Source organism: Apodemus sylvaticus, chromosome 2 (genome assembly GCF_947179515.1).
Source record: "Apodemus sylvaticus chromosome 2, mApoSyl1.1, whole genome shotgun sequence".
Taxonomy (NCBI): Eukaryota; Metazoa; Chordata; class Mammalia; order Rodentia; family Muridae; genus Apodemus; species Apodemus sylvaticus.
In genome coordinates, this window is record NC_067473.1 from 25,286,795 (window position 1) to 25,305,352 (window position 18,558).

Consider the following 18,558-nt stretch of genomic DNA (forward strand, 5'->3'; position numbering starts at 1 on the left):
AGGTAACTCTACATCTAATAGACAATACCATGTCTCAAACATAGGAGAAAAACCTGTCCTGTTTAGGTGATTGAAGCTATGGGGGCTAGTAAAATCTTTCAGGCCAATGCACAGAGGGAGAAGACAGGAGGAAGACATGGGGCACAGATTTGAAGAAAATTACCAACATGAGAAATCAGGACATGCAGACCCCTTTACTAGTTCTAACCTGATAATATTTGTTTAATGTGTATTTCAAAGCATTAAACAGGTATGTATATCTGGGATCTTGGCATCTACTAATATTTAGAGGGTGGTCCAGTCCACAGCTGTTCACAGGCAGGCATTTTGGGGGTTGACCACACCCACTTTTGAATTTCTTCTAGCCTATTTGGAATGCTGCTGCACTTAAGATTCCACTATCTGTGGAATGTACGGTAGGCGAAGATCCTTTCCCAATGTGTTGGCTGCCGTTTTGTCCACTTGACAGTGTCCTTTGCCTTACAAAAACTTTGTAATTTTATGAGGTCCCATTTGTCAATTCTTGATCTTAGAGCATAAGGTATTGGTGTTTTATTCAAGAATTTTCCCCTGTGCCCATGTCCTCAAGGGTCTTCCCCAGTTTCTTTTCTATTAGTTTCAGTGTGTCTGGATTTATGTGTACGTCCTCGATCCACTTGGAGTTTAGCTTAGTACAAGGAGATAAGAATGGATTGATTCATATCCTTCTACAAGCTGACCTCCAGTTGAGCCAGCACCATTTGTTGAAAAGACTATCTTTTTTCCCACTGGACGGTTTCAGCTCCTTTGTCAAAGATCAAGTGACCATAGGTGTGTGGGTTCATTTCTGGGTCTTCAATCCTATATCATTGTTCTACCTGCCTGTCACTGTACCAGTACCATGCAGTTTTACACACTATTGCTCTGTAGTACTGTTTGAGTTCTGGGATACTGATTCCCCTGGAAGTTCTTTTACTGTTGAGAATAGTTTTAGCTATCCTGGGTTTTTTGTTATTCTAGATAACCTTGAGAATTGCTCTTTCTAACTCTATTAAGAACTGAGTTGGGATTTTGATGGGGATTGCATTGAATCTGCAGATTGCTTTTGGTAAGATGGCCATTTTTACTATATTAATCCTGCCAATCCGCTGGCATGGAAGATTTTTCCATTTTCTAAGGTCTTTTTCGATTTCCTTCTTCAGAGACCTGAAGTTTTTCTCATACAGATCTTTCACTTCCTTGGTGAGTCACACCAAGGTACATTATATTGTTTGTGGCTATTGTGAAGGGTGTCATTTCCCTAATTTCTTTCTCAGGCTGCTTATCCTTTGCATATAGGAAGGCTACAGATTTGCTTGAGTTGATTTTATAGCTCCAGAGAGCCAAATAACCCTATTAAAAATGGGCTACAGAGCTAAACAAAGAATTTTCACCTGAAGAACTTCAAATGGCTGAGAAACCCCTGAAAAAATGTTCAACATCATTAGTCATTAGGGAAATGCAAATCAAAACAACCCTGAGATTTCACCTTACACCCATCAGAATGGCTAAGATAAAAACCTCAGGAGACAGTAGGTGTTAGTGAGGATGTGGAGAAAGAGGAACATTCCTCCACTGCTGGTGGGAATGCAACTTGGTACAACCATTCTGGAAATCAGTCTGGTGGTTCCTCAGAAAACTGAACATAACACTTCTGGAGGACCCTGCAATACCACTTCTGGGCATATACCCAGAGGATTCCCCAGCATACAATAAGGACACATGCTCCACTATGTTCATAGCACCCCTATTTATAATAGCCAGAAGCTGGAAAGAACCCAGATGTCCCTCAATGGAGGAATGGATGCAGAAAATGTGGTATATTTACACAATGGAATACTACTCAGCAATTAAAAACAATGAATTCATGAAATTCTTAGGCAAATGGTTGGATCTGGAAAATATCATCCTAAGTGAGGTAACCCAATCACAAAAGAATACACATGGAATATAATCACTGAAAAATGGATATTAGCTCAGAAACTCTGAAAACCTAAGACAAAATTCACACATCGACTGACTCCCAAGAAGGAGGAAAAAGAGGTCCCTGGTCCTGAAAATGCTCCTTCCAGCATTGTAGGGGAATACCAGGATAGAGAAGTAGGAGGGGGTTGATAGGAAAATGGGTGGAGGTAAGAGGGCTTAGGGAACTTATGGGAAGGGGGGAACTGGGAAAGGGAAATCATTTTGAATGTAAACAAAGAATCTTGAAAATAATATATATATATATATATATATATATATATATATATATATATATATATATATCTACCAGCCCATCTTAACAGTTCTTACAGTAACCCAAGACCTAGTGTACTTTTAGTCTTCACATATTTCCCTTTTTAAACTTTCTTTATTAGATATATCCTTCACTTACATTTCAAATATTGTCCTATTTTCTCATTCCCTGCCCCCTGCAAGTCTCATAACACATCATCCCTCCTCCTCTTCCCAATCAACCCTCTACCGCTTGCCTGTCCCAGCATTCCCCCACACCACAGCATCTATTCTTTCCAGGCACAAGGGCCTCTCCTCCCTTTGATGTCCAACAAGGCCATCCTCTGCTACCTATCTGTCTAGAGCCAGGGGAAACTCCATGTGCACTCTCTGGTTGATGGTTTTGTCCCTGAGAGCTCTGGGAGTACTGGGTGGCTCATATCATTTCTCCTCCAATGGTGCTGCAAACCTCTTCAGCAACTTGGATCCTGTCTCTAGCTCCCCCATTGTAGACCCTGTGCTCAATTCAATGGCAGGCTGAAATTCTCCTTCTCTGTATTTGTTATGCACCAGAAGAGCCTCCCAGGTGACAACTATATCCAGCTCCAGTCACGAAGCGCTTGTTGGCATCCACAATAGTGTCTGGGTTTTGTATGTGTATATGGGATGGATCACTAGGTAGGGTATTCGCTGGATGGTCTTTCCCTCAGAGTCTTCTCCACACTTTGTCTTTGTATCTCCTTCTGTGGGAATTTTGTTCCTGCTTCTAAGAAGGACAAGAGTATCCATTCTTTGTTTTCTTCTTCTTGAGCATCATTTGACAATGTGAATTGTGTCTTGAAGATTTCAAGCTTCTGAGCGAATATCCACTTATCAGTGAGTGCATAGCATGGGTGATCTTTTGTGATTGGGTTACCTCACTCACAATGATAGTTTCCAATTCCACCCATTTGCCCAAAAGTTTCATGAATTCATTGATTTTAATAGCTGAGTAGTATTCCATTGTGTAAATATACCACATTTTCGATATCCATTCCTCCACTGAGGGACATCTGGGTTCTTTTCAGCTTCTGGCTATTACAAATAGGGCTGCTATGAACTTAGTGGAGCATGTGCCCTTATTACATGGTGGAGAATCCTCTGGGTATATGCCCAGGAGTAGTATAACAGGGTCCTCTGCTAGTATTATACCCATTTTTTCTGAGGAACCGCCAAACTGATTTCCAGAGTGGTTGTACCAGCTTGCAATGCCAACACTAGTGGAGGAGTGTTCCTCTTTCTCCACATCTTAACCAGCACTTAATGTCTACCGAGTTTTTGATATTAGCCATTTTGACTGGTGTGAGTTGAAATCTCAGGGTTGTTTAGATTTGCATTTCACTGATGACTAAGGAAGTTGAACAATTTTTTATGTGCTTCCCAGGCATTAGATTTTCCTCAGGTAAAAATTCTTTGTTCAGCTCTGTACCCCATTTGTTAATAGGTTTATTTGGTTCACTGGAGTCTAAGTTCATGAGTGCTTTGTATATATTGGATATTAGTCCTGTGTTGAATGTAGGATTGGCAAAGATCTTTTCTCAATTTGTTGGTTGATGTTTTGTCCTATTAACAGTGTCTTTTACCTTACAGAAACTTTGTAATTTTATTAGGTCCCCTTTGTCAATGCTTGATCTTAGAGCATAAACTATTGGTTTTTTTCCCCTGTACCCATGTGCTCAGGGCTCTTCCGCGGTTTCTTTTCTATTAGTTCCAGTGTATCTGGTTTCATGCGGAGGTCCTTTATTCACTTGGACTTGATTTTTGTACAAGGAGATAAAAATGGATCAGTTTGCATTCTTCTGCATGTTAGCCGGCAGTTGAATCAGGACCATTTAGTTGAAAAAGAAAGGCTATCTTTTTCACTAGATGGTTTTAGCTCCTTTGTCAAACATCAAGTGACCATAGGAGTGTGACTTCATTTCTGGGTCTTCAATTCTATTCCTTTGATCTACCTGCCTATCACTGTACAAAGTTCAAGTCCTAGTGATCCAAGCGTCTCAACATTAAACCACATACACTGCATCTAATAGAAGAGAAAGTGGGGAAGAGCCTTGAACACAAAGGCAAAAGGAAAACCATCCTGGACAGAATACCAATGGCTTATGCTTTAAGATCAAATACAGACAAATGGCACCTCACAAAATTGCAAAACTTTTGTAAGGCAAAGGACACTGTCAATAAAACAAAACAGCAACCTACAGATTGAGTAAATGTTTTTGTTTACCAACCCTATATCTGATAGAGGGCACATATCTAAAATATACAGAGAACTCAACAAGTTAGACTGCAGAGAACTAAATAGCCCTATGAAAAAAGAGGAGTATTGAGTTAAACAGAGAAATTTCAGAGAATGCCTGAGAAGTACTTAAAGAAATGTTCAACATCCTTGGTCAACAGGGAAATATAAATCAAAACAACTTTGAGAATCTACCGCACAGGTGACAGCATATGGTAGCCAGGCTGTGGGTAAAAAGGAACAATCCTCCATTTTTGGTGGGACTGCAAGCAAGTAAAACAACTTCAGAAATCAATCTGGCAGTGTCTAACATTATTAGAAATAGTTTTACCTGAAGACCTAGCTATGCCACTACAGGGCATATACCCAAAAAATATTCCAACACATAATAAGGACATATTTTCTACTATGTTCATAGCAGACTTATTTATAATAGCCAGAAGCTAAAAAGAACTCAGATGACCCTCTACAGAAGAATGGATACAGAAAATATGGTTACAGAATGGAGTAATACTAAGCAATAAAAAAACCCAATGACTTCTTACAATTTGCAGGCAAATGGATAGAACTAGAAAATATCATCCTCAGTGAGGGAACCCAGACACAAAGTAACTCACATTTTATGTGTTTACTGATAAGTGGATATTTGCTCTAAACTTCACAATATCCATTGGAGCCAAACCTTAGACTGAGCTCAGGGAACCTGGTGGGGGGAGCTGGCAGAAAAGCCACAGAGGGAGATTGTGACCCAACTGGAATAACAATATTAGCTGCCAGGCCCACCCAGTGCTCCCAGTGACTAGACCACAAATTTAGGAGTATGCAGGGAGGCATCTTTACCTCTAGATACATTGTAGCGGAGGATGGCCTTGCCTGACAGCAATGGAGGAGAGGCACTTAGTACTGTGGAAGTTTGATGCCCTAGGGTATGATGTGGAAGCAGTAGTTCAGGAGAGGGTGAGTGAGTGGGGGAGCGCCCTCATACAGGCAAAGGGGAGTGGGAAAGTGCAGATGTTGTTGGAGGGGTTGTTGAAGGGGTAAGCAGGAAGTGGTATATTATTTGAGATGTAATCAAATGAAATAATTAATAAATACATTTTAAAAGTACATATATGCCAGTCATTTAATTTTAACAATGAAGACTTAGGAGCCAGATGCTGGGGTGAAAACCTGCCAGGTCAGAGAGGTCAAGCCCTCACCTGACCCTCCTACTCCACACTGTCCTCAATATCTTACAACTTAAAAACCTTCTTTTGGTTTATTTATATTCATTCCATTTCAAGGGTTACCCTTGACCTGAAGTTGACCTACTTTTGCTTTGCAATAGAGGTGTGTGCTAGGGCTGAGCCACAGGGCAAGAAAGTAAAATAAACAGAAACCTCTTGGGTTAAAGGTCTGTGCTAGGGCTGGCCTAAACTGTGAAATGATTTCTTTGTTTGTTTTCAGTAAATAACACACTCTTGTAGTTTACAATCAGAACAAATATCCTGCAACATAAGTTAGCAATGGTACCTTCATTATAGAACTCTAGCTCTCTGTCAATTGTTCTGGTTGTTCCCAGGCACATCTGAGTGCATCATCATGAGAACAAAATGATCCCAAGGAAGATCAGAACTGGGCTCTTGAAGGTGTTGCACATGGCCAATAGGCACCTAAAAAGCACCAAGTACAACCCTGATCCTTATCACAATGGATAAATCACCCATTCTACTGTCACACAATGTATTGTAAGATGTCACCATTCCTGACCTTGGCTCAGTGTCCTAAGTGCTGCTAAATGGAAAGGTTCATGTCTAGGGGTCACTCAACAAACCAAACAAACACTGAATTCAGTTAAACAGAAATGGTTTATTGAATGCATTCCTCAAGACTGACCAATCAGGGCAACAGATCAATAATATGCACTACCTATTTCTCAGGTCCAGCTCTGTGTAAAAACCACAAGAGCTCATGCACAAGGACTGGAAATGCTGTCCTATGTGGACCCTGAGTCAAGCTATTTTAGACATAATAGTAATACTAACCTTGAATTTGATGGATCTATGGGATGTACACAGATATGGAAATTAATAAGATTAACAAACTTCAAAACATACAGAACATTCCATAGTACGTGGTCAGTTTGACCCTGCTCTGAATCAAGATTTTATTTTATTTTGTTTTACATCCGTGACTGGTAGGCATATTACAGCAACATTATGAAATAGATGGCTGTGATGTGACAAGTTTGCTACAGACTTGCAAGGGGGAACGGCTTATCAAGAAGAATTGTACCATTAGGAAAGATATCTGCATGACCTCCCATGTTTAGATAAGTTCTGTGGCCTCCACCTGCGCTCCTTTAAAGAACAGAGACTGTGTTTGTTACCTGAAAGGAGGGGCCTGAGCAGTGTTGCTCAGTCTTCGCAGTCCCCATTCCACCTCACTCTGTCCCTCTAGGGGATCCCCAAGTGTCCTTCCACATTTCCTGTGAACCACGTCTAAGCACACAAATTCCAGGACACAGTGCTGGTGACCCCCTCATCCCTTATGCCCCATTTTCCATGACTGTACATGTGTAAGCAAATGCAGTGTGCTCACTTGTTATTGATGCTCTTCACATCTTACTGAGAGCAGCAATTGCTGGACTACACCCAGGTCTCTAAAAGACATGGGCTCTGGGGAAATGTATTAAGATAAATCTGGGATAGAGGTGCATGAACTCTGCCCTGGACTGAACGAAGGAATGTGGGGTGGGAGAAAGATGTATATTTCTTTTTTTTAATTTTTTTATTCGATATAATTTATTTACATTTCAAATCATTTCCCCTTTTCTAGCCCCCCACTCCCCGAAAGTCCCGTAAGCCCCCTTCTCTTCCCCTGTCCTCCCACCCACCCCTTCCCACTTCCCTGTTCTGGTTTTGCCGAATACTGTTTCACTGAGTCTTTCCAGAACCAGGGGCCACTCCTCCTTTCTTCTTGTACCTCATTTGATGTGTGGATTATGTTTTGGGTATTCCAGTTTTCTAGGTTAATAACCACTTATTAGTGATTGCATACCATGATTCACCTTTTGAGTCTGGGTTACCTCACTTAGTATGATGTTCTCTAGCTCCATCCATTTGCCTAAGAATTTCATGAATTCATTGTTTCTAATGGCTGAATAGTACTCCATTGTGTAGATATACCACATTTTTTGCATCCACTCTTCTGTTGAGGGATACCTGGGTTCTTTCCAGCATCTGGCAATTATAAATAGGGCTGCTATGAACATAGTAGAGCATGTACCCTTATTACATGGTAGGGAATCCTCTGGGTATATGCCCAGGAGTGGTATAGCAGGATCTTCTGGAAGTGAGGTGCCCAGTTTTTGGAGGAACCACCAGACTGATTTCCAGAGTGGTTGTACCAATTTGCAACCCCACCAGCAGTGGAGGAGTGTTCCTCTTTCTCCACACCCTCTCCAACACTTGCTGTCTCCTGAATTTTTAATCTTAGCCATTCTGATTGGTGTGAGGTGAAATCTTAGGGTTGTTTTGATTTGCATTTCCCTAATGACTAATGAAGTTGAGCATTTTTTAAGATGCTTCTCCTCCACCCGAAGTTCTTCAAGTGAGAATTCTTTGTTTAACTCTGTACCCCATTTTTAAAAGGGTTGTTCCGTTTTCTGGAGTCTAACTTCTTGAGTTCTTTATATATATTGGATATTAGCCCTCTATCTGATGTAGGATTGGTGAAGATCTTTTCCCAATGTGTTGGTTGCCAATTTGTCCTCTTGATGGTGTCCTTTGCCTTACAGAAACTTTGTAATTTTATGATGTCCCATTTGTCAATTCTTGCTCTTAGAGCATATGCTATTGGTGTTCTGTTCAGAAACTTTCTCCCTGTACCGATGTCCTCAAGGGTCTCCCCCAGTTTCTTTTCTATTAGCTTGAGAGTGTCTGGATTTATGTGGAGGTCCTTGATCCATTTGGATTTGAGCTTAGTACAAGGAGACAAGGATGGATCACTTCTCATTCTTCTACATGCTGACCTCCAGTTGAACCAGCACCATTTGTTGAAAAGGCTATCTTTTTTCCATTGGATGTTTTCAGCCTCTTTGTCGAGGATCAAGTGGCCATAGTTGTGCGGGTTCATTTCTGGATCTTCAATCCTGTTCCATTGATCCTCCTGCCTGTCACTGTACCAATACCATGCAGTTTTTAACACTATTTCTCTGTAGTATTGCTTGAGGTCAGGGATACTGATTCCCCCAGATTTTCTTTTGTTGCTGAGAATAGTTTTAGCTATCCTAGGTTTTTTGTTGTTCCATATGAATTTGATAATTGCTCTTTCTAACTCTGTGAAGAATTGAGTTGGGATTTTGATGGGTATTGCATTGAATCTGTATATTGCTTTTGGCAAAATGGCCATTTTAACTATATTGATTCTACCGATCCATGAGCATGGGAGGTTTTCCCATTTTTTGAGGTCTTCTTCCATTTCCTTCTTCAGAGTCTTGAAGTTCTTGTCATACAGATCTTTCACATGTTTGGTAAGAGTCACCCCAAGATACTTTATACTCTTTGTGGCTATTGTGAAGGGGGTCATTTCCCTAATTTCTTTCTCAGCCTGCTTATCCTTTGAGTATAGGAAGGCCACTGATTTGCTTGAGTTGATTTTATAACCTGCCACTTTGCTGAAGTGGATTATCAGCTGTAGGAGCTCTCTAGTGGAGTTTTTTGGGTCAATTAGGTAGAATATCATGTTGTCTACAAATAATGATAGCTTGACTTCTTCCTCTCTAATTTGTATCCCTTTGACCTCCTTGAAAAATGTATATTTAAATAGTCCACTAAGTTCACAATGTGTCTGCTTGATTTAATCTCTGGACAAGAAAGTGGAGTATCTCTGATGGCTTCTGTCTGGCCCCTTGAAAGGTTCCATGGGCTTTAGCCTCAGCGCTTGATACTTCATAATGGGGCACCAGCACTCAGGAAAGCTAGAGATTGTCATTGGCACAGTATCATGCTAGAGGCAGTGTATACTACACAGTTGTTCAGAACTTATATTTGTTCTTAATGTGGACCCAGGGAAAGAGAGAACAAAATCTTTAGACAAGAATTATCATCTCCACTTCTGCATCTTCCCAGAATGAAAGACTCCTTAGGAGATAATGGTAAGTTCTTTATAATAGACAAGGATTCATTGCTGAGGCCTTGGATGTATGGTATTTTTCAGTTTTGTCTCCTGAAACAGGCTCCCAAATATTCCATGTGGTCCTCTACCTGGCTTGCCAGGTTAACCTTCAGCTCAGATATTCCTGCTTCCACTTTCTAATGTGTAGGTTTATAAGTGGGGCTCCTAGGACTCTTAGGTCAGCCCTAGTCACTGAGAGAGACCTGGGTTTTCTAATGCTGAGGCCTTACCAGTATAGCCACAGCCATTTTGTTCCATGTCTGCCCCCTACTTCAGATTGTTGCTGTTATATGCAATAATTGACACAGAAAAAGTAACATGACTCAGAGCAAGGTCATGGTGATCATATCCTGTTGTGCTCTGTATGATGTTTGTTTAATTTATAATGCTTTAAAAATCTTTACATGGGACCCATCAAATTAAGAGGATCTGAGTTCAGTTCCCAGCGCACACATGGCTGGCTCACAACGAAGTCCAGTTCTGAGAAGCCGGAGGCCCTCTTGTGAACTCCATGTACAACTGAACACATGTGGCAAATGAACACAGGGACACATATACACACACACACAAAACACACACAGGAGCTAAAAGCAATCCACCCGACATGCATGAAGCAACATGAATATCAAACCCAACAGTAACACAATGCTAAGTAACCTGTTTGCTAAAGAACAAATAGGAAGCAGCAAAACTATTGAGATATTTTTCTTTTTTTTTATTCGATATATTTTTTATTTACATTTCAAATGATTTCTCCTTTTCTGGCCCCCCACTCACCGAAAGTCCCATGAGCCTCCTTCCTTCCCCCTGTTCTCCCACACACCCGAGATATAGTTTCTAATGAGAAGGAAAAATAATTTTTAAAATAGGCATGGATTTAACATGACACCGTGATGATGACATCTCCAAGGGGAAAAAGACCTGTGGGTGCCAAGGGTTCACTGGTCAGCCAGTCTAGCTAAAATGGCAGGCTACAGCTCCAATGTGGGACCCTGTGTCTAAAGGGAAAGTGGGCGTTATGGAGGAGCCCAACATGGACTCTGTCTTCACATGTGTTTGCGCATATTCATATGAGACAGAAACAAAGAGACAGAGACCAAATAAATTCATTAATGAAGTAATCAATAAAAGGGAAATTGGTAGTGGATGAACAAGATCTGAAGGCATTGGCAGTCACTGTAAATACAAGGGCAAAAATGTCAGCACAGTAAGAAATAATGAATCAAAGTTAGAGGGGACAAATCTATGTTGCCTGTGTCAGAAAAACGATGTCAGGAATAAAGGAAGCTTATGAGAAGGTGGAGCAACCCAATTAATATTTAAACTTGCCTTGTTAGATGGAAATTTACACTTACACTAATATAAAAAAGAAAATAGTATGTTAATGCAGTGACCACAGAACTGTGACAAAAACCCACTTCAAAACGAAGTTTTAATCTGGATACTGTCTTTGTGCCCTTTGGTTAGTATGGCTAAGGGTTTATCTATCTTGTTGATTTTCTCAAAGAACCAGCTTCTGGTTTTGTTGATTCTTTGTATGGTTCTCTTTGTTTCTACTTGATTGATTTTGGCCCTGAGTTTGATGATTTCCAGCATTCTCAGCTGAGGTTCACATCTTGCTACTCACATGCTCCTGGCTTTTAGAGGCTGGTACATATGTGCAGGCTATCAGAGGACAGCACTCTCCCTGGCAACCCCACACTCACCTCGGTCACAGTGGCAGGCTCCACAGGCAGGCCTGCCTTGTTCTCAAGGCCATCAAAACAACCCTGCTTCTCCTCAGAGTGCTGCCAGGGGATGCAGAGCTTGTCCAGAGGGTCTACAAGCACCCTTGAGCCTCATCATCAAGTTTCCAGTCAGTGCATACCGCCCTGTCTGTTCTGGCATGAGGGGCTCGATTCTCAGGACCACAGCTAGAATCTTCTGAGAGGAAAGCCTCAGTTGGGGAACTGCAGAGATCAAAGTAATCTTAAGGATGTTGTTGAAGATGCATGGTGTAGAGGAATTCCAGCAGCGCCTTCTGGTCAAACTCCAGGCCCTGGATGATGTGCATCTGCTTGAGGAAGGTGGACTTGCTGCTCTAGCCTGCGCCCAGCAACAGGATCTTGACCAGCCACCACAGCTCAGCATTGATGTCTCAGTTGTGCCACCAGGCCTGGTGCTTGAGTCATGCACTGTGCCTGCCCTGCGCTCTCAGTCTAAGGCCTCTAAAGGCAACAAGCAGCTGCTGAGTGTCTGCACTATCTGGACATGGCCTTCCTCAGGCCTCGGCCGTGACCCACTGGGGGCCTCATGCCATGCACACCCCTCAGCTGGCACGGCCCTCCCTGACTACTCTGCCCTGCCCGCCTCTCCCTCAGGCTGTGTCCACCTTCACTGCTGCTGTCCAGAGGCTTTCACTCACCTGGCCAGCTGAGTGGCGGAGGGGAAGGCGAAGACTAACTTTTTAAATTCAATTCTGGGCCCTTCAGGGTTTGTCTCAAATAGCTAATAATGAAACCAAGAACAAGATGTTAGGCCACTTGCTCTGTTCACTTACCTATATCTATTGCATCTCCATACACTCTTAACTCTGTTGACTATATTATTTTTTCTGACAAAAATCTCATTTTATAGCTTACAGAGGTCTGTAAGCAATCATCCTTTGGTGACTCTGGTCCACAAATGAGAGCCTCATACTCAGTCTGAGGGTCTTTTCATTGGCAGCTCCAATATTTTACTATCCTCTGCCAACTGATCTCAAGACTTTTGCCCCCACAACAAAGATTACAACTCTATCTCTCCTAAGGCATCTTGGGACAAGTTTCAAATGTTAAGCACAATACTTCATGAATATAACCTCTAAAGCACACTCACATAGCAACCTGTTCTGCACCCTCTGCCTGGATGTGATTTCATGCTACTGTACCTGATAAGACAGGAGAAATGTGTGGCTTCATAGTCAAACTGGTATGAAATCTTAGTAGGTTTTAATGTCTCATATTGCTGACTGAGGGAAATCTGAGGTAGTATGAGACATTACTCCGAAGTGTTTGAAGAAGAAACACTCAGATACAAAGGGATGATTTATGTGTTGCCAATCAGGCCTAGAGCAAACCCTGTCCTTAGAAAGTGGATGTGCTCAATGGCTATGACCTAGGAGAGTCTCTAAGAAAGCACACCTTAGTTTCCTGTTAGTATAGGGAAAAAATTAGCAAGAAGCCAATGCCATAACCCATGACATCAGCATTCCATTCTTGAACATTCTATTGTCTCCTGGAGAGTTCTTGGCATTAGCTGTGATCTCACCAGTGTTGTAGCAACAGGAGAAGCACTGAAGTTACTCACTTTGTAGAGGATACTTCGATGAACATGTTTGCCAAACTCTGCAAACATTTTGGGAAAGCCAATGTGGATGGAAGAGAGACTAGAGAGAGGAGGAAGGAAGTTGGCCTTTCATCTGAGAGTAATGAAGGACTAAGAATGTGTTTGGGGGGAATGTGGATTAAGTACTGGGAAAGGAAGTTGAGCTTCCTGGCAGAGTGGCTGACCTGGCCTTTCTAGCAAAGGGGTAAAGGAATTGAAGCTTCTTGGAAACAAAAGAATTTCCATGATTGTCACAACTCTTGAACATCAAGGATGTCAGAACATTATTTTCTACATCCCTTAAAGTAGGAGAGGCCAGGTCAAAGCTTTAATGATGAGAACTCCAAGTCTTTACTTTCTCTGGGTGTTCTGGTTATTACATGGGGACAGAACGAGACCATCAGGAGTCACAGAGGGACTTACCTATGCCAATTTAGGGCAGGGCATCACTGCTTCCCCTCCCATGGGTTCTTTTAGCTTCAGCTTTTCTCTGATGGTAGTACCAGGGAAAGAGTTGTGCTCCTGGGAATAACGTTTTGATCTCAGAACTCCTCTGACCTCCACTCCCTAACAGAGTTTCCACCATAGCTATTTTTATCACTAGTTGTGTGTGGCAGGCATTTCTGTACTGTAACCAAAGACCTGTACGTGTTGATACACTCAGTCAGAGACTAGATCCTCTGGCCATCTCTGGGGTGTTTGTTGTTTCAGTAGAGGAAATTAATCAGTGTGTTGGCCATGTTCTCCCCCTGCATGATCTTTGAAGGCCATGTCCTGGGACTAAAGTAACAGGGCAGGAGATCTGAGCATCTCCAAGCACTGAAGTAAATGGGGATAGTGAATTTATCATCTGACATGTGAAACCACAGGATTGAGGGCTCTCAAGCCAAGATATACCCCTAGCAGTTGTCAATAAGCCAAGAGAAGTCATCTCTCTGGTCATCATAAGCATGTATAGGGAGACAGAGTACACACCTGTCTGCTTACATCTCCTGGTCTCTGTACAGTGATGGGAGAGCTGAGATCCACTGAGGAGACATCTCGAGCAAGGACCATACTCTGTGGTGTCACTGGGTTCTAGGCATGTTGTCCTCCTTATGGGCCTCAGGGTCATCTGTATACACTTTGTGCATTGCCATCATGTACGTTCACTTGTGTTATTCTCTCTACAGAGGCTGGCATGAACACATCATGCCATGCAACAATCCTAAGCAAGAAGCAGGCCAAGAAGGAAGAGAAGATGCTGACCAGAGAGCTGCAGCTCGTTACCCAAGAGAGAAATCTTCTAAGAGAACGCCTGATGTATGTCACAGAGGGAGCTATGAATAAGAGGTATGCATCTCTCCAAATTCTCTGTTATTTGTCTGGGATCACCAGTGTCATGCTAATCTTTTTAAGGTGGTTCATCCTATAAAGATATATCTTCATGATGTCCCTGTACCCAATCTCATGTGCCTAAATACATCTTAGAAGAGAGAAAGAGAACCAGAAACTGGGTCAGGACTGAGATGGGAAAGGGACCCTTCTGATCCCTCCAATTGAAAAGAGATTTCAGGGATAGAGGCTATAGAAAGTGAGTTTCCAGAGTGTGCTTGGAAAGACCTTGAGAGGAGGTGGCTTTGTGAGGCACTAGGACTTGAGAGTTTGTGGTGAGTTTTTGTACATGCCTGGCAGTTAAGTGAGTGAAGGAAGCTCCTGGATGCACCTGGAGGGCCCTTGTCCCACATTGTTCATTTCAGTGCTTGATTAGACACCTGAGGTTCATGCCTGTTCCTTTTTTTCTGTGTGCCTTATACTCTGAGAGTTTAAGATGCTTTTGTTCTCAATGCTTCTGTCTCTGAATCATGTTCTCTCTCATTCTTTGACTCTGTCTCCTTTTCTAATTCTCAAGTGTATACCCAAGATTGTGTGTGTGTGTGTTTCTGTGTCCATGTTTGTGTCCACTTGTGTGTGTGTGTGCACATGATTGTGTTTTCTCCTATGCATGAATTTTTCTTGTTTATATTTCTCTCCACTCTGAAATTCAGGGATCTGTGAAATACTGTATATTCTGAGACAGTACTGGTTCTACTGGTTCTTAATTTGATATCTCTGTTTCTGTCTCTGTCTCTGTTTCTCATTTTCTGGCTGTGTCCCTTATCCTTCTTCTTTCTGTGTGGCATTCTGTGTGTGTGTGCACCTGTACATATATGTGCTTATGCTGGTCCATTATAAAACATTTGAGATGGATGGTCTAATCTCTAGAATTATGTATAATGTTTGCCTCTAAAGAAGTAATTATCTAGGATTTAGAGTCCTTTTGTCAAAACAGAAATACATAATCACAGGTATGTAGTAGGAAAAGTCCTGTGGCCTAGGCTACTGAGAGCACACGGCACTAGACTGCCCTTCCAGCACAACTGAGTGAACACACGGAGCCCGGGCACCATCCAGCTGGATGCCTAATTTCTGCTGTCCTTAGGACAGAATAAAAGTTTCCAAAGATGAAGAAGATCCCAGCATGTAGAACCCAGGAATTGACCTTCCTGGGCTGGGGTAATACAAGACCCAGTCTGAGTTCATGTGTTCCTAAAAGCAAAGGTTCATGGAGCTCTGTCTTCCTGGGGACAGGCCCTACTATACACCAAATCCATTCTATGAAAAATTGAAGTTAAAAGAGAAGGAGATCATGTCATTTCTACAAAACTTAGAGATGGAGAACATTGAGGCCCGACAGAAATTCGAGGAGCACAAGAAGGAGATCAACTTCTATCGGTAAGTATTGTTCAGGGAGTCCACCATGTATGGAATGTATGTTTCTGCCTTCCTTGATTCTGGACTGGAGAGTCTGCAGGACTGGTTCTGTCTGTTCTGCTTTTTAGTAATCAGTGTGCATTGGGACTTTTGGAATCAGTTTTCAAAATCTCTAAGAGACTCCTTACTCCATTACTCCTACAGGCATTGCCCAGGCATCCACAGGAGCCTCTCAATAGAAGAGTGATATATATGATGAGAAATGTATTATATATTACTAGGTCTGTGGGGCTCAGGTATGGTTTTACAGAGCCGAATGTGATGCAACACAAGAATAGAATGTCCTCCTCTTGGTTCTACTGACCGATGTTGAGGGGATTTGCAAACTACAAAGTGATATTGCTGAAATGCATTGCAGTGTCATGGATAGTTGGAGATCCCTCTTTCTTTTGCTGAGATATGCAACCCTTTGGTGTTTGGTCTGCAGCAATAATTTTTTTCTTTCCTCAATTTGCTATTTGCACTTTGTGCAGATCTCATGGATATATTAGGTCTCCATGGGAACCTGTATCCTAGTGGGGTTAATGGGACCTTGATGTGGGAATGCGAGAAAGAGCCTTCAGGATCTTACCATGCAGATTGTGTTTCCAGGAACCTGGAGAGCTGCCTCCTGATACAGAAAGACATTATTAATAAGAGGTTGGCCGAACTGAAGCAGGAGAACAAGGAAGTACATGCTGATTGGACCATCATTCAGCAATACCTGATTGACTTGAATCTGAGTGATAAATTCGAAAAGGAGAAGGCCAGAATTCTCCAGGACCAACAACATCAGGTAAGTTTAAGCAGCTCAGCTTGGCTATTACTGACTGAGAACATTTGCCCACTGCATCCATTTTTGCTTTCACCCAGCATTTTCTAATCCACACCCCCAAGTAGCCACCTACCTCATGGAATGTAGTTGTTCATTGCTCAGTCTATGCACAAGTATTCTGAGATGTTAGTCCCTTGTGAGAAACTGAAGTATTGGCAAGTATACCTTGCTACTCCTCTTTAATGTGAAGACTAGTAAGGGTGAAAGATCAATAACATGCCAGTTTCCTCCATGTGGTAATGATAGGTGGGATGCTTTGCAGAGCTTAGAACAAGTTAGTTCTAGGTCCTGCTACAGAGGTCATGAAAGGATCATGTGACTTCCAAAATGGAAACATCTTACAGGGTTAAAATGCAAATGGAAATACAAAATATTTGCTGCTCATTGTCATTGATCTGGGTGCCCTGTGGCATTTTCCTTACTTCCTGCAACACAATTAGGTCTCTTCCAATTGCTCATTTCTTTTTTTTTAATTTTTTTTATTCGATATAATTTATTTACATTTCAAATGATTTCCCCTTTTCTAGCCCCCGACTCCCCGAAAGTCCCGTAAGCCCCCTTCTCTTCCCCTGTCCTCCCACCCACCCCTTCCAACTTCCCCGTTCTGGTTTTGCCAAATACTGTTTCACTGAGTCTTTCCAGAACCAGGGGCCACTCCTCCTTTCTTCAGGTACCTCATTTGATGTGTGGATTATGTTTTGGGTATTCCAGTTTTCTAGGTTAATAACCACTTATTAGTGATTGCACACCATGATTCACCTTTTGAGTCTGGGTTACCTCACTTAGTATGATGTTCTTGTTATGCACTGATAGAAGTCCAAGTAGCAGCTTGTCAGCCCATGTATTTAGTAAATGTTATGGATATTTTGCCCTGCCTCAACTTATAACCCCAATGGTGTCAGTTAACTGGTCAATGATAACATTCCTGTTGAGTTGGTGGGAAATAGCAGCCTGACAGCTGACATTTAGTTCCTGACCAAGCTTCTGTCTTAATAAGACCCTTCCTCTTCTAGGTCTCCAAAACTGTAGCAAAAGCTGAAATTTCCACAGCCCAGGAAGAGGGCCTACTGCAGAATGAGTTGTCACCTCAGGAGCCCCCTGCTGAGCTCCATTCTCAACAGCCAAAAAACTCCTTGGAGGAATCTTCTACATAATTCAATTCCTCATGGTGAATAGGCCCTAAATACCTAGCCAGTGAGCCACCCAATTCATAAGTTATTCCCTTTCCTGTTCTGAAAACACGCCTTGAGAGATAACTGAGGTGACTGCCCTGCCACAATATGTACAAGAGGAGAAACAGGCTGTACATCTGTGTTGCTAAAAGTACAGTGAGAGATCTTTGTTTCATATAGTAATTGTCATTTGAAGCCTATTTTCTTTAAATTGTATTTCTGAGGAATAAAAATTTATTTGTGACTTGGGACTCTTAAGACAATGTTTCTTATTCATGTGTTCTGTCCTCTTTTGTAGACCTAGATCTCACAGTCAGAGATGGATCTCTGTAAGCTCTAGGCAGCCTGGGCTACAGAGTGAATTCAGACTCAACTAGGTTATATAAGGCAATGTCTTTCTGTATGAATATTGTGGTTTCCCCCAATGATACACAGTTTATGATTTAATTACTGCCATAATAGATCCATGCTATCATGTATTCTCATGTACAGGTGTTATTGTCATTGATCATGCATTTTCTGTTTTTTGTTTTGTTTGGTTTGGTTTTGTTTGGTGGCTGTTTAGATTCATATTTATTATTAATGACAATTGTGTGTTTTCCTACTGTATGTATGTGACTGCCTGTGTGCAATTGCCTCAGAAGCAGGAAGAAGGAATAATTTCTCCTGTTGTAGATTTTGCCCTCCCCCTTCCCCCAGCAGCCATTTTAGCAGGAATTCCAGACCTCAGTGCTTGCCACAATCTCCTACACATAGAGTGGAGTGCT

At 41.9% G+C, this 18,558-nt stretch overlaps 1 protein-coding gene and 1 pseudogene across 1 annotated transcript; one reads left to right on the forward strand and one right to left on the reverse strand.

Moving 5' to 3' along the window:
• The window catches only part of LOC127677322 (guanine nucleotide-binding protein subunit alpha-12-like), a 38,335-nt pseudogene extending 26,615 nt beyond the window's left edge, over window positions 1-11,720 (reverse strand).
• A 2,472-nt stretch (window positions 11,721-14,192) lies between these two features.
• LOC127677763 (disks large homolog 5-like) lies at window positions 14,193-17,773 on the forward strand. Its single transcript, XM_052172775.1, has 4 exons — window positions 14,193-14,344; window positions 15,623-15,766; window positions 16,397-16,580; window positions 17,633-17,773. Exons 1-4 carry the CDS (start codon window positions 14,193-14,195, stop codon window positions 17,771-17,773), a joined length of 621 nt encoding a protein of 206 aa, XP_052028735.1.
• Window positions 17,774-18,558: the final 785 nt, after the last annotated feature.

Coding starts and splice junctions, on each gene's coding strand:
- LOC127677763 (XM_052172775.1), top strand. CDS start 14,193: ATGAACACATCATGCCATGCAACAATCCTAAGCAAGAAGCAGGCCAAG. Junction 14,345..15,622: donor GAGGGAGCTATGAATAAGAG/GTATGCATCTCT, acceptor TCCTGGGGACAG/GCCCTACTATACACCAAATC. Junction 15,767..16,396: donor AAGGAGATCAACTTCTATCG/GTAAGTATTGTT, acceptor TTGTGTTTCCAG/GAACCTGGAGAGCTGCCTCC.